General features: G+C 37.5%; 1 protein-coding gene across 2 annotated transcripts in view; it reads right to left on the bottom strand.

Moving 5' to 3' along the window:
• st14 (ST14 transmembrane serine protease matriptase) overlaps positions 1–16,677 on the bottom strand; it is a 43,868-nt gene that overhangs the window by 14,935 nt on the left and 12,256 nt on the right. For both annotated transcript variants that reach the window (XM_081371662.1, XM_081371663.1), the window contains exons 2-7: positions 12,141–12,288; positions 11,629–11,792; positions 10,196–10,266; positions 9,495–9,667; positions 8,889–8,924; positions 7,115–7,343 (exon numbers count right to left, since the gene is read on the bottom strand). In XM_081371662.1, coding sequence (XP_081227788.1) covers positions 7,115–7,343; positions 8,889–8,924; positions 9,495–9,667; positions 10,196–10,266; positions 11,629–11,792; positions 12,141–12,288 — 821 coding nt within the window. The remainder of the gene's footprint in view (positions 1–7,114; positions 7,344–8,888; positions 8,925–9,494; positions 9,668–10,195; positions 10,267–11,628; positions 11,793–12,140; positions 12,289–16,677) is intronic.

A 16,677-nucleotide genomic window follows, 5' to 3' on the forward strand; every position in this document is an offset into this window, starting at 1 on the left:
GTAAGATTTAAAACATTAATCTCAATTCAATGTCCCCGTAATTATGTGGTAAAAAAAAAATCGGTGTAATAAGTGTATAATGAATATAAATCATTATCCCTTAAATGTCACTCTTAATAGTCTTGTTTGAACTTGTTCGTTCTTCTTTGGCTAAGCCACTTGCTGCAAACTTTTCTTTGCGGAAGCTTCACGTTTATTTCAAGTGATTGATATATAGTTCAACTTAAAACAGCATTTTATGCCCAATTATTGAGATGGTCCTCACTGCAGAGCATAAAATCCAGGGGGAGGAGTCGGATAAAATCCAACTCCTCCCAACTTACATACCTAAACCTACCAATCTCCACCCCCTGATCCCTAAACCCACCCCTAAACCTACCCATCTCCACCCCTAAACCTACCAATCTCCACCCCTTATATAAGATCCGACTCCTCCCCTCGGATCTTGTGTACTGCATTGAGGTGCTACTGCAATTATTTCCCAGACGTAGTTTTGGTATTGAAGTCAAAGTTAACTTGCCTTGCGTTCGCTATACATCAGTCGGTGATGGTCACACAAGACGACTCGGCAGATCTGAAGTTTCCCCCTATTATTGCAGCGACTTTTTCTTGTGCATGTTCTGCTGACAGGGTGACCATCCTCGATTAAGTGTCCCTCAGGACTTTTGTTAAAACCAAAATATGACCACACCTCAGAATTGGTTCTTTTAAAAGGCTGAAAAATCTCCCGAGCACGGTCACTGCCTTCCGCAATTCCTTCTTGAATATAAAAAATAACATTGCGCGCTGAGCCTGCGTGAGACTGTTGCTGGCTGAACCGGATCTAAAATCGAGATAATCAAACACGGTTTTAATGATAATTAAATTTTAAACGATATTACTAACCGTCAGTACATTTTATCGTGGTTTATAGTGAAACCGGTAATCGGCCCATCTCTACTACGTACAAAAGTCAATTTGTAACTAAACTAATTAGTTTGTGTGTTATTTGATAACGGCTGGGTTTATCAAAAAGATTTTTATAACTTTTTGCCTGCATTGTCTGAAGAAGATTGGATTAAATTTTCAACAAAATCAGACAAACTGTCTAGGAGGAGTTTGAAAAATGGTTCAAAAGTAGAAAATTTGTACAGTTGGTGATGCTAGAGGGATTGAGTTAGAGACTCCAAATTTGCTATGGTGGCAGTTCATACTGTCCTCTATCAGTGTGCCAAATTCCTTAATTTTCCCGCAAGCAGTTATGGCCTGCTATAGACTTCCAGAAGCAGCAGCAGAATATTCCTTTGGTGCTTGGCAGAGAGAGAGAGAGAGAGAGAGAGAGAGAGAGAGAGAGAGAGAGAGAGAGAGAGAGAGAGAGAGAGACAGAGAGAGAGACAGAGAGAGAGAGAGACAGAGAGACAGAGAGACAGAGAGACAGAGAGAGAGACAGAGAGACAGAGAGACAGAGAGAGAGAGAGAGAGAGAGAGAGAGAGAGAGAGAGAGAGAGAGAGAGAGAGAGAGAGAGAGAGAGAGAGAGAGAGAGAGAGAGAGAGAGAGAGAGAGAGAGAGAGAGAGAGAGAGAGAGAGAGAGAATTTCATTGCTGGTTAAAATTAAACCAAATTGGCATTTCAGCTACAGACACATATCTCTGTGCCATCTACATTCCCCCAGCGGAGTCCCCTTACCATGATGAGGAATACCTCAACAGCGTCCACACAGAAATCAGCCGTTTCCAGGCCCAGGGAAATGTGCTGCTGTGTGGAGACTTTAATGCCAGAACTGGATCTGAACCTGATGTCATAGATCCAAAGGGCAATGAATATGTGTTTGGCCAAAATCCCCCGAGTCTCACAAGAAAACTTCCACAGAGAAACAACCTTGACCAAACGGTGAATAGAAGTGGTAGAGAGTTGGTGCAGCTCTGCTAAGCCTCAGGCCTGTACATACTGAACGGCCGGATCAGAGGGGACTCTTTAGGGAGGTTCACGTGTTGTTCAGGCCTTGGAGCTAGTGTAGTTGACTATGCCATCACTGACATGGACCCATCCTCCTTCAATGCATTCACTGTCAAACAGCAAACTCAGCTTTCCGACCATAACCAAACTAACATCTATATCAAAACACATCACACACCAGAACAAAACAGGCCGGAAACCTGCCAAATGTATCCGGTCCAGCAGAGGTACAGATGGGCTTCAGACAGCGCAGACAAATTTGTGCAAGCCCTCAGCTCTGAAGAACTAAAACAGTTAATAAATACATTTATTAATAAGAAATTCGAAACAATTAAAGATGGTGTTAATTTGGCTACAAATGAAATCAATTACATATTTAAAAAAGCAGCACATAAAAGTGAATTGAAAAAGAAAGGCAAAAAATACACTAAAAATTCTCCAAAAGATGAAAAATGGTTTGACTCAGAATGCAAAACATTAAGAAAACAACTTAGAAAATTATCAAATCTGAAACATAAAGAACCAAACAACACTGAGATAAGAACTGAATACTTTTCTAAACTAAAAATATATAAAGATACAATTAGAGTGAAAAAGCAACACCATCTGACCAAAAGTATAGAAGAATTAGAACATTCAATAAATCAGAATCAGTTCTGGGATATGTGGAACAATCTGAGCACAACGAAACCACAAGACCTGCCAATTCAAGATGGAGAAATCTGGACAAATCATTTTGAAAACTTGTATAAAGAAATCCCATCAAACCAACTTAATGATAATTATAATCTGTTCAAACAAAATCTACAAACTCTTGAAGAGACAATTAAAAATAATCAAAATCCACTTGACTTCCCAATTACACACGAAGAATTGACAAACAAACTCAAGAGCCTTAAAGGAAAGAAATCTTGTGGTCCTGACGGCATTCTAGGAGAGATGCTGAAACACAGCACACCTGAGCTGCAGACGGCCGTGCTCAAACTGTTCAACACTGTACTTAGTTCAGGCTGCTTTCCTGACATCTGGAGCCAAGGACTTATTACCCCAATTCATAAGAGTGGAGATAAATTGGACCCTAATAATTTCAGAGGCATTTGTGTGAGCAGTAATCTGGGGAAGTTATTTAGCAGTATTTTAAACAACAGAATTGTAAGCTTCCTTAACGAACACAATGTCCTGAGCTCAAGTCAGATTGGCTTCGTTCCAAATCACAGAACTACTGACCACATTTACACCCTACACACCCTAATCAATAAACACGTAAAACAGACCAAAAACGGAAAAATATTTGCATGCTTTGTCGATTTCAAAAAAGCATTTGATTCTATTTGGCACAACGGATTATATTACAAACTTTTACAAAGTGGTGTAGGGGGTAAAGTTTATGACACTATAAAATCAATGTATTCGAACAACAAATGTGCAATACGAATTGGCAACAAACACACAGAATTCTTCACCCAGAAGAGAGGAGTGCGGCAGGGCTGTGGGCTGAGTCCAACGCTGTTCAACATCTACATTAATGAACTAGCGGTGCAGCTGGAGCAGTCTACGGGCCCTGGACTCACTCTGCAGGACAGGAGCATCAAGCTCTTGCTGTACGCAGACGACCTGGTGCTGCTGTCACCCACTGCACAGGGACTGCAGCGGCACCTGGACCTGCTAGAGAACTACTGCCAGAACTGGGCCCTGGCAGTCAACCTCACCAAGACCAACATTATGGTCTTTCAGAAGAAGCCCAGATGTCAGGAACACAGATACCAGTTCAGTCTAGGCAGCACCGCCCTAGAGCACACGATGCAGTAAACTTACCTCGGCCTGGTCATCACTGCATCGGGGAGTTTCAGTGTGGCAGTGAATGCTCTCAAAGATAAAGCTCGAAGAGCTCTATACGCAATCAAGAAAAAATTCCAAAACATTGAATTACCGATTCCAATCTGGTGTAAAATCTTCGATAGTGTAATTCAGCCCATTGCACTGTATGGAAGTGAGGTTTGGGGTCCACTCAGTGATCAGAGCTACACTAGATGGGACAGGCATCCAACAGAAGCCCTACACACTGAATTCTGCAAAATGATTCTGAAACTACAAAGGAAAACACCCAATAATGCATGTAGGGCAGAATTAGGCCGATTCCCATTGATTATTAATATGCAAAAAAGATCCCTCAAATTCTGGATGCATCTAAAATCAAGTCCCACAGAATCGCTACATTTTAAAGCACTACAAACCCAAGAACTGAACCCCGAAAAGAGTCTCCTCAGTCAGCTGGTCCTGAGACTCACTAACCCGACTAACCCTACTAACTCTAACCAGTCTCAGACCAGCACTGCTTCTCACACTAACATCAGAATAAACCAAATTACCAAACAGTCTAAAAGTACATATCTGGAACATTGGGATCAGGAAACTAAAACACAAAGTAAATTACAATTCTATCGAAATCTGAAATCAAATTATGAACTGGAAGAATATCTCCAGAGTGTGAGAGACACAAAGCAGAGACGGATCCTGAGCCGGTACAGGCTGAGTGAACACAGTCTCGCCATCGAGACGGGCAGACACAGGAAGAACTGGTTACCCCGAGAGCAGAGGGTGTGTATTCACTGCAGGACAGGAGAGATCGAGACAGAGACGCACTTCCTCCTTCACTGTCACAAATACAGTTCAGTCAGAGAACTCTACTTTACCAAACTCACTAACCTAATACAGAACTTCACAGCCATGACTGAAGTAGATCAGATGAAGATCCTGCTAGGAGAGGGCCAGACAGCAGCACTCGCTGCCAGATACGTGTGTGTGTGCCACAGCCTGAGAGACAGCAGGTGAATGTGTGTGTGATGTGTGTGTCTGACCTCAGTGTGTTTCCCTACTGTCCACCACAGTGACCTTCAGTGACGTGTGTGTGTGTATATGTTAAAACACTGTGGTGTAAAACGTTCACAGATATTATAATTTGTTTCACTGTTAATTTGTACAATTAATTTAAGTTGTTCATTTAGATTTAAGTTATGTTATAATATTCTATTTTTTTGTACTTTATAATTTTATACTGTATAATTATTCTATGTGTTCCAAGCTTTGGCAATATTGTAACATGTACAGTCATGCCAATAAAGCAATTTTGAATTGAATTGAATTGAATTGAATTGAATTGAATTGAAGAGAGAGAGAGAGAGAGAGAGAGAGAGAGAGAGAGAGAGAGAGAGAGAGAGAGAGAGAGAGAGAGAGAGAGAGAGAGAGAGAGAGAGAGTGTGGCGTAACAACATTATTAAGAACTGAATGGCTCTGTGTCACCGTACGGCTGAGCAGTGTTGTGGGTATTATGTTCAGAGCCCACTGGCTTCAAGATACAGTTTGCGACCTATACACTTCAGGTGATTTGTTGTGTAGCATAAATACACCAAGAAAAGAAAAGAAAAGAAAAATAAGCGCTCCTTTCCTAAAGCCTGTGATAAGGTGACTAAAAATTGGCATGTATCTGAGAGGTGCTAGAGAGAGGTCTTAACAAGCCAATCTTCAGTTAGAAGCCTGAGGCCAACCATGAAAAATGAAACTGAATTGAAAAAAAAAAAAAAGAGTCAAGTAACCGCTGCCCAGCGATGAGGGGGCTTTGTCCTTGACGTATAAAAGATAGTGCTATATTTCCTAAACACTATGGTTTAAAAGTTTGTGGTGAGTTATTATTTTTTTTTTTTTAATAAATCAATATTTATTTATATGAATAATACTTTTATTCAGAAAAGACGAATTAAATGGATCAAAAGTGACAGTAAAGACTTTTGAACATTCTATTCTCAAAGAATCTTTAAAAATGGTTTCCACAAAAACAAAGCAACTGTAGCACAGAAATGTTTCTTGAGCACCAAATCAGCATTTTAGAATGATTTCTTAAGGATCATGTGACACTGAAGACTGGATTAATAATGCTGAAAATTCAGCCTTGCCATCACTGAAATAAATTACATTTCAAAATATAAAATGCTTATTTTAAATCATAATAATATTTCACAATATTACTGTTTTTTTTTTTATCAAATCAATGTAGCTTTGGTGAGCAGAAGAGACAAAAAAAAAACATTTTAACTCTTTTTTTCTCTCTCTTTTAAATTTGAGGTCCCTAAAAGTGCGTTTTTAATTTTTTTAAGGTGGGAAAAATGGGTTATTTTGCTCAATATAGTAAGACAAATTTCTCAATGCTTAATCAAAATGCTTAAGTGCATTCAGCATTACAATGTAGTCACAATATTCAGAGTTAAACTATGCTAATTTTTTTGTTAAATTAATAGAATGTCACAGATTCTTTCAATAGAGCATAGCTGGTGTGGTGGATTTTTAATAGATAAAATATTAAACTGTATATCAAACTAACCATATCTCTAACATCTAACCTTATTTCCTTTTCAGACCTAACATGATAACACTTTGAAACACAATGTACTAAAATGTTCTGTCCTGTGTTTTTGAATGTTGTGTGTTGTGTTGCCATACCCCTTTTACTTTGGTTGTGTGAGTGTAAAAATAACACATTTGGGAATTGAAACTAGACAGATGACAAAATTTGAACCTTGTGATTAACAATGAAGTAATCAGTAAAACAAATCAAATTGTGGGGAAATTATGTAATGCAGTATGACATTTTTGCCATACCTCCTTATTATATAAAAACTGTTGTATTCTTTTAGCTGGTGGGATTCTCAATGGAATTTGTCTGAGATCCTCCGGCCTTGCTTCTTCTTGGGGGAGATTCTCTGAGAACTGCTCGAGAGATCCTCCGGCCGTGATTAAAGCATTTAAAGGACATTTGCTAAGGTCTGTTTGTCGATTATTCCTGCACAGGAAGAAAGCTAGTTAGGGAAGAATGTAGACTATTTATTAAATAGGTAGACTATTTATTAAGCGTCGATTGGAGACGTTAGGGAATGTCGATTGGAGACAACCCAGGTAGACTATAGAAAGGAAATGTCGATTGGAGACAATCCAGGTAGACTTAGAATAGAAAGGGAATGTCGATTGGAGATAACCCAGGGATTGTCGATTGGAGACAACCCAGATAGTTAGGTTTAGGGAAAAATCTACGACACTGGTATTTAACTCAGAATATTGCTATAAGCAACACTGGTATATGTTATGACAGGAAGTCAAATCTGAGGTTTGAAAGCTGCATATACTCACTTTGTGATGGCGTGGGTGCTGTCAGGACTGAGAGAGTCGTAGATGGCCACATAGTCATTGGCACAGTCATCCTCGATGTGGAAGGTCTTGAATTTGACAATGATGGAGTAGCCTTTAGGGGCGCGAATCTGCCACTGACATCGGGAGTGAGCTGGGTATTTCCTTGGGTGTCCGGGAGATGTAAATTCTTTGCTGGTCGTTTCAGCAACAAGACTGTAAAAGCATTTATCTGACAACAGAAACAGGAAAAGTATAAAGATCTGATCTTTGTTGCATGCTAGTATCTACATTCAAACCATGTACTCAACAGATACTTCAGATGACTGCTTGTATACTTGTATTTCCCTAAATGAGCAGTATACAACATATGCAGATCCCACAATGCAATTTATTTATGGAAATGGAATTTGCGTTCTTATTCTAAAAAGACACCTACTTGCATATGTTTAAAAAATATGAGGAAATACACAGTGAAAGTTCTAGTATATTAAGGGGAAGGTCAAGAGTGCATAATAACAGCCTCTTGCTGATGATGGAGAAAATTGGAACAAGCACATGCTAAAACTAACTTGAGGAATAGTGGAAGGCATAACACAGTGGACATTATATTTGCTTAGTAACAGAGGGGTATATGCTCAGCAGAGATATGAAATCAACCAATCATAATGAAGTAAACATGTAACCTTTTTATCATGCTATTTTTATCAATTCTTTCAAGGGATGAATATTTGTGAATTTTTCTCTCTGTTGTCGTGACTGACTCTTTGCCCTCTTCATCAATTATCTTTTTTCCCATTTGTGGTAAGAGTAATCTGGATTCGGGTCTGGTTTATCAAATGAGAAAAAAAAAAAAAAAACACAGGGCGGGACTTGATGTTGTCAACCCGGAATTGATCAATAGAATGTGGCGGTTGCAAAACTAAAAAGATGCATATTTGATCAATCACTGTGTGTAAGGTCCCAACTCTAACCAAACAGACAACAAAGTAACACCCAAAACGCCACCATAATTCAAAATTAATGTTCTGAAATCGTTATCTTGCTGTTAATTATTGTTGTCATGTTGCATATTTATGATCAGAAATGCTGTTGCACAAACACACATGCACTCAGTAGACTGTAATGTGGAATAAAACCACACCAAATCAGAAAGCGAGCTGACGGAAGATCGCCATTTCTTCTTGCAAGTCGTCCGCCATGTTTGTTTACTCTAAAGTCACGTTTGACCTCAAGAGATTTCGCGAGATTTCCAGTTCTCACAGACGGGACTCCGGTTGTTTGTGAATGGAATCTGTTAGTGCGTGTTGTCTTGGTCATATTGTGGCACTCCAAACAACAAACAAAACTTAAATCGATGATTTTTTTTAATCGTCATGTTCGTGGTCTCAAATTTAGAAAATCTGATTAGATTTTAAAGATCTTTCAATGTGGGCCAGCCTTTAATTGAAGTAAAACGGGTCTGTTTTGCTTTCATGTTGACTATAAAGCCATAACAAATTTCAATGCACTTGCAGTTTAATTCAGATAGTTTAAACATTTGTATATAAGTGCTGTTGAAGAGTTGTACATTTGCTTTCTGTGGTAGAAAAACAGGTTTTTGAGATCTTGTGTGTTGTGCACAGTAAGGTAAGTGGAAGGGAAAGCGAGCGAGAGACAGAGTGAGCGTGAGATGGAGGCGGGCAGGCATTTTTCAGTGAGTGACAGGAGAGAGCACGGCAACCCAGGTGGAAAATTACAGTGCAGCGGTGACTGAAATGGGACACACTTTACTCACTGGATCTGGGGTCCCTGGCCATCCGAGGGTCTGTGGCTGCAGAGACAGAGAGAGAGAGAGAGAAAATGATGCATGCTGTCCTTTTTTCAGTCCTCTTTCCGTCCATTTTCCACAGGCCTGTCAGACATTCTGTTCCTTCTCCTCCACCCCTCACCTTGACTGCGACGTTCACAAATACCAGTCTCTCACCTCACTACAGCTACATGAGTCTCCGTACAGATATATAATTTTAAGCAGGGCACTGAGGTGTCACTCAGGCCTGCTGCTCTCGTGTATATAATGCAAATGGGGACTGGAGAAGGACAGACAGTAACAGCTTTTTTTTTGTAGAAACAGAGAATTACTCTGTTGCATTGAGCCACACATTGGAGGGAAGTCCCTACTGTTATCTAGAAAGTTATTAAAAAGCATCAGCACTCCTAAAGGAGCCATTCCAATTAGTTTTTTCATTTATATACGTTAGTCGTGGTATTTTGCTACAAAAACAGTCATAATGTAGTTTTCAACAACCGTTTTCAATTTAATCTTCCTTTATTCACCCTAATTATTGCACTGTGACTCTGAGAAGCAAATATGCTCTTTCTTTGTAATTAGCAATCATCTTACATGAAGCGGTGATGTCGCTAGAAGTGATTGCGACGCTCCCGAAGCGTTTGCCCTCCTGTCGGATGTTCTTTTGCAGAGCCTCGATCACACGCTGCTCTGTCAGCTCTGGGACGATCTCCTGGTCCATCTCAGGAACGTCAAACTGAGACCAATGATACGCTAAGGTTCCTTCACTGCAGATGAATGATATTGACATATTATTGAATGAAAGCAAATACAACTAGATTTTTTGTGGTACTTGCCTATGTAAAACTCACTGTCAAAAGCTAGGCTATTATTTGTTGTTGTCAGGGTGTTTCTATGCAGCTGCTAAGGTGTTTTTTTTAATGGTTTTAAGGCTGTTGCTATGCTGTTGCTAGGGTGTTCTGGGTGGTTTCTTACTGACCCAAATAAAAATGAGCCCATTATCTATGATACTCTGATTCAGTGTAATGAATTTTTGTCCTGTTTTTATGGTCCCTTACCCTGAGTATGAGCAACAGTAATAGTTGAACTGGAAATTAATAATTTGTATTCTATTAGGGTGTTTTTTTTAACCCAGATTCTATGAGACTTGTAATTTATCTCTATCAGCGAAACCACTAGGCATTAAAATCAAGACATAAAGAATGATCTATTCTTTAATTTAAAAACTATTAGATTTAGAGAGTGTGCTATAAATCTAGCTTTGTCTAGATCAGTGCTCTTTGGCTCAGCTGTACCTGAAGGCAGTGATGACAGACTTGGTGTAGTATTTGGAAAGTAAAGGATCTCTGGTGAATGTATCGTTCATCTGAAAAAGAAACGGTAGATTATTATTTAGAATATTTTTTTTTTTAAGAAATAAATGGCCAATGACAGTAACAGCACAACATGTAACAACCCTTTTCACAATACAATCATTTCAAATGAATCGGATCTAACAAAAGTATTTGTTTATATAATAATGTGTGTGTGTGTATATATATATATATTTTTATATATATATATCTATATATATTGTATATATATATATATATATATATATATATATATATATATATATATATATATATATATATATCTATATATATATCTATATATATATCTATATATATATCTATATATCTATATATCTATATATCTATATATCTATATATATATATATATATATATATATATATATATATATATATATATATATATATATATATATATATATATATATCTATATATATATATCTATATATCTATATATATATATATATATATATATATATATATATATATATATATATACAGAATATATAGACACATTTTATACACACAAACTTTTATGTTAGATCTGATTAATCGATTTGGCAGCAGATGATCACCTTTGTACAAATGTCTAAATAAATGATTAGCAATATTTACATTTTAAATCTTTAATAACAAAAAAAGTCAAGATAAATCCTAAAAGGTCCCAAAACAGGCTTTGTAAAGTTTTGCTTTCACAATAAAATATTTGACACTGATCATTGTGGCATTCAGCGCGTAATGTGAACCTAATGAGTCAATCTTTGTTTATTGGCTCTGCAGGGCAATGGGAAGTTCTTTGTTTGAAGCAGACATAGCTCAGGAGTGCAGTCTTGTGCTTTTCAGCATGATACGGAAGAAATACACAAATCTGATAGAACAGTATAACACATCCTTGTCTGTTGAATCAACAGAAATTAATGAACAAGCATGATGACTGCCTTGCCAGAATATAGTCAGTAACTTTGCCATGAGTCTTTGAAAATAAATATACCATGACAGAAAACAACAACAGGTTACCATGAGGATAAAGACAAATTTACCTATATTTACCAAAATCAATATATATGGTGATATATTCCATCCCAACAATATGTGTAAATGCCATTTTTGTGGCATATGCCACTTCAGATGAGGCTTTATTGCCTCATAAGACGCAAACACTTAAATGACTGAAAGTCTACGTACTGATTTTTTTTTTTTTTTAAATATCAAAATACAAATAATATGGTGCATCTCTAGTGCTCATTATGAAGAGGACAGAAAAAAAACTGAATCACTCTTCAGTTTAGAATAAAGGATCTCAAAAGGAAGTCAAAGTTTCCAGAACACTCATAAACTGTCAAAGGAGAAAAGTCTGAGAAGAACAAAAACTCACAATTCCTTCCAGGTCTTTTGCCACTTGTTGGAATTCCGTACTTTCAGGGTTGTCATATACTGGGCTGTACTCCGGCTTGAGAAGCCTTATCTGTCCGCTGTAAACCAGCGTGGATGAGCTGGCTTTCTGAGTGGTGGACTCACCTTCCAATTCTTTGCTCCTGACTGAGAGATGGAAAATTTGTATTAATTAAAATAGTAGGAATTGTACACTACCCATTCAAATGTTTAGGGTCAGTAACATTTATTTTGAAGAAATGAACACTTATTCAGCAAGAATGTATTAAATTGATCAAAAGCGACAGTAAAGACATTTATGATGTTACTAAAGATTTCCATGTCAAATAAATGCAGTTTTTTTGTTTTTTTACTGTAAAAATAAATACATCAGATCAGTTCATGATAAATAAAGGTTGAGCATTTGAGATCCCAAACATTTGAAAGGTAGTATAGGTGTGCAACCTTCTTGATTTAAGAGCAAGTTCCCTAGAGAAAATTGGTGAAGCGGTTTACCAACAAAGAGCCACACAAGAAATCCGACGACTGCGGCCACTACCAGCAGGGAAACGACGACCCCCACGGCAATGCTCGCCTTCCGTGCTGATGTCATCTTCTGTTCATTCGTCAGGAAGGTGACCTGCTCATGTGGCCCATTCCCTCTCTACAACACAAATTAAAGTATTCTTCTGTGAGCGTGTCCTTCAAAAGTAAACATTTAGCTTCTCAGTCAAGCAAATAATACAAAACAACACAAAGAATGAATCATGAATTCCACTGATTTCACTTTAAATGTCTGTAAAGCGCAAGAAAGCGGCAAAAGCGAAAGGGAGGAGGTTAAAGAAATAAAAACATTCATTTTAGTCTACTTGAGACTTCAAATATAGCACAAGGCTTATATAATACTGTTATTTCATTTTGGGTTTTCATTGTATCAAAAAGAGCCGTGCGAACAGTTTAAAACGACTCCTTTTGTGATCCTGCTGTGTAACTTCTGTTCTACTGAAGAAAAACAGCATACTATATATAAAAACTCGTGTTAGTTGCTTTGCTTAGAGAACATGAAAGCACAAACACATTAAACATTAAATGACATTAAATGTTAATATAAACCACCACATTTGTTAGAAAAATAAATGAAATTAGCCTCTGGAGGTGCAGCATCTGTAAGAATATTTAATGCAAACTAGCCACTAATGAAAACTATATTTCAGTACCACTTATTTTTTTTTAATCTCATTAAATTTAGACTTAAACATGTCGCAAATTATGCATGAGTAGGCGCAGTATGCCTCCTACACAACAAACCCACTTCCCAAACAGTACATGAAGAGCTGAAAGAGAAAGATAAACCAAAACCAAGCTTTTTGGATGTGCTACAACAAGTCCCACCAGTGCTGAATGCTCCAAACTGAAAAAAAAAATAATAATAATTGAATTGAAATAATGCACATCATGTAAATGCACATGCACTGTTCTTTGCATCAAAACATGCTGAGACTGGTTTCAATGACCCGTACATTGCAGGATCAAAACTGGTTGGGCCAGTTTCTGTGACCTTGCACAAACAGACAGATATATGACATACTCCATCATCCAGCTCTTGTTTAGAGTATTACATAGGTTTGCATGCCTATGTTTAAAGTGTAAGGTGTGAGTTAATATATCTAAGAAGGATTAGAGATTCTGAAGATCTGTCTTAAAGAGACCCTTGCCTGTCCGAAGACAGGAGGTAAATATGTTGTAGCTGAATGGATAAGAATGTCTGAATCTAACTAAAATGTTGAAGGTTCAAAACCATTCCTGAATGTACCATTAGTCCCTGCTGAGTCAACATGAAATGCATTTGCAACCCACTTTCATATGACATTGATGGGAAAAATATTAAAGAATAACACAAATGTAGGGTGGGATTTTATTTACTATATATTACACACTATAACGATGGCTATATTACTATCCACACACGTCAAGTCATCTTCATTTATATAGTGCTTTTAACAATGTAGATTGTTCCAAAGCAGCTTTACAATGATAAAAGGAAATTAAAGTGCACAGTAACATTATGTTTATTATAAGCATGCAGCAGTTCTGTCATCTGCCGCTTTAAATGCTTGAGCTCTAGGATGGATTCTGATTGACTTTCAATGTTTCAAAAGTCTTTCTGAAAGTGATTCCAGTGATATTACTCTTTGGCATTATTGTTTAAGTTCTGGTGTGGACTCTGCTATTGTTTTAAATTTAGAATTTTTAAAATTATATCTTTATCATTATCGTTATAGATATTATTCTCTGTGTGAATGGGCCTTTAAAAATAAAGGTTCTTTATTGGTACCTATGGTTTCATGAAGAGCCTTTAGAGGCTTTCACACGAGTATAGGAACTCAGTTATAGGAACTAGCCGCCAGTGCGGTTCCCCAGAGAACACGATTTTCCCAAGGGCCATTTTCCTGGTTGACTTCGCACTCGCAGTAGAAACTCTGAAGTGTCGTAAGCTGGCCAACAGCGAGGTAATTTCAGCGCAACATTCAACAACGGCAACAACTGGAGGATGGAAGAAGCCGTGATTGGTTGAGAAGTGCCTGGACTTCTATCATGGTTTTCCATGTTCGTGGAGTAAGTAAATCTTAACTGTGCGTTTGCACTAGTTTTTAAAAGTGGCGGGTGCCAGATTTTCGTATGGAATGCGTTCAGCCAATCACTGGTAGTTCCTATTGTGCTAGGTTAGACCCTATTCTGAAGTAGGAGCTAATTTAGTTCCCCCAAAAGGCGTTCCTATAACTAAAATCATTCCCAGTGCCTGCGGTGCGACACCAAAAAGAGCGTACTACCACCAATATTTATATGAACTATGAAAACGTTTCTCCGGTGAGAAAGCCCCTTTTAACATTCATGAAACTTTTCCATTCCACAAAAGGAAAAAGGAAAAACTGTTCACTAAAAGGTTCTTTGGGGAAACAAAAATAGTTATTCTATTGCATCACTGTAAAAAAAACAACCTTTTGGAATCTTTATTTTTAAGAAGGTAAGGACACTATCAACTATCCAGCACAATATATCAGTTAATATGTCCGATATGCCTATATATTGGTTAATAATTAATTGTTCATGCTCATTTCTCTTATTTTTACATTCAAGTTAAGGATTAAAGTTAATCTTTCACAATTTATTTAGAGTGTAAATGCAATATTCAGCAAATCTCAAAATGAATATCCATTTTTAACACTGCACATTATATTCTGATGCAAAAATTCATATATACACTGTACATTTATTTATTTAGAGAGGAGACAGAAGAGCCACATTGGAAAAATTGGTAAATGTGTGTGCAAAACAGCAAATAACAGACCAAATCACTTTATGTCAGAGGTCTGTGTTTGAGAAAGGTTCAAATTATGGCTTGATTTTGCAAGATGTGGTTAGTGTACTGCTGCGAGATATCTGGATGGGGCGCATACTGTATGCAGAATCCCAAAGGATGCAGAGGTACTAAATAACATCACTGACAGACATCTACAGTCAGGCATTTAAGGGACCAACCGGCCTCTTCCTTCATTTCCTCCTTTCTTCCACACACACTGTTGACTCCACAAAAAAGCGCTGTAATTGTCCATAAATCACCCGTTCCCTACCGCAGCGGTATCATGCTGAAGCTAAACTGGGACTGTGGAATGAGCCAGAGCCTCAGTACATTGCGCACGTTTTTAACTGAAAAAGCATGCACATTGCACATACAATAAAGAAGGAGTTGCAATTAAAAAGTGGTTAGAAATCCGAGTGTCTACACCCTGGGAGAAGAGGAATCAGGAGATCATTAGGGAGAAAGAATCACATTGGTATTAAATCAATTTGTCAGACGTGCTAACACTCCTTTCAAGATCTGGGCCCGATTACAACAGCGAGCGCAGTAACTCATCGCAATTAAAGCCATTCTTACTGTAGCCCGCCTGGCACTCAAGCTGCCTAAATTGGAATTTTTTTTAATAGCCATCATGGCATAAGATTAAGAGAATCATTGGGAAATGCAGGCCACTTGCTGCTGTGGGCTTCTGTTATCTGTCACCCTGATCACAGCCTAATAACAGCATTACACGCCGTGATTCTACCCATAAACCTCTGCAAAACGCCATACTGAAGACATATCACTCTCAGTAAGAGCCATCAGCAAAACAGTACTGTCTTTTTCTCACTTTTATCAGCCAGGGTAGACAAATCTAATTAGACGTGCCTCCACAGGTGTAATCCGCATAGAGCCAGTGCGTGTTGGTTCTCTGAACTAAGGATTGCTTAGAAAATGGAGCGATAACACCGCAATTAAAGATTAAGGTGTGGGTGATGCTTTACAATGGAACAAACTAAATAAAACTACTTTATAAATAAAGCTAATTTACTTGTCTATAGGTGCATTGATCTTTGAAAGCTATAAATGGTTATCAATAAAATGGATCAATTTTCCCCCACACTGTTTGACCAATAAACTAGAAATAAATAATGTTTCTTACAGATTTTTCCTATGCTTTTCCAATAAATTTAATTCGATAAAAAGCTGAGCTGCGTTTTACTTAAGTTGTCCCCTAGGGAAGGATTAATGAGACAGAGGTCAAATTAATACTCTAAATTATGTCAGGATTTCTTTTATCAAATTAGATGAAAACATCTGTATAATGGGGTGATAAAAATATGAAAAATATCAAGTGTTTCCAATGACACAACTTCGAACGAAAATGTCAACAAAAACTAATAATGCACAACGGCAATTTGAAATTGGTTTTGCGTCATCCATCGGACTTTTGCTGACAAATAAACGTAAATTTCACGGTCCAGGTAACACAGAGAATGGCTAACTCTTCATTTACATATACTACAAACATTGTAACAATATAAAGCGTGTTGAAAATCAGCGAAGTTACACTTTAAGCCACTATCACAACTTATTCTGCAACATTTTAGAAAAAATACTTTGTTTAATAACTCATTATGTAGTCAAATCTGATTCTCTCAAATGAAAGTGAATTAAAATGTATTAAACTTTACTTTGATACACAAAAAAAAA

This window comes from Scardinius erythrophthalmus (genome assembly GCF_964197995.2).
Source record: "Scardinius erythrophthalmus genome assembly, chromosome: 7".
Taxonomy (NCBI): Eukaryota; Metazoa; Chordata; class Actinopteri; order Cypriniformes; family Leuciscidae; genus Scardinius; species Scardinius erythrophthalmus.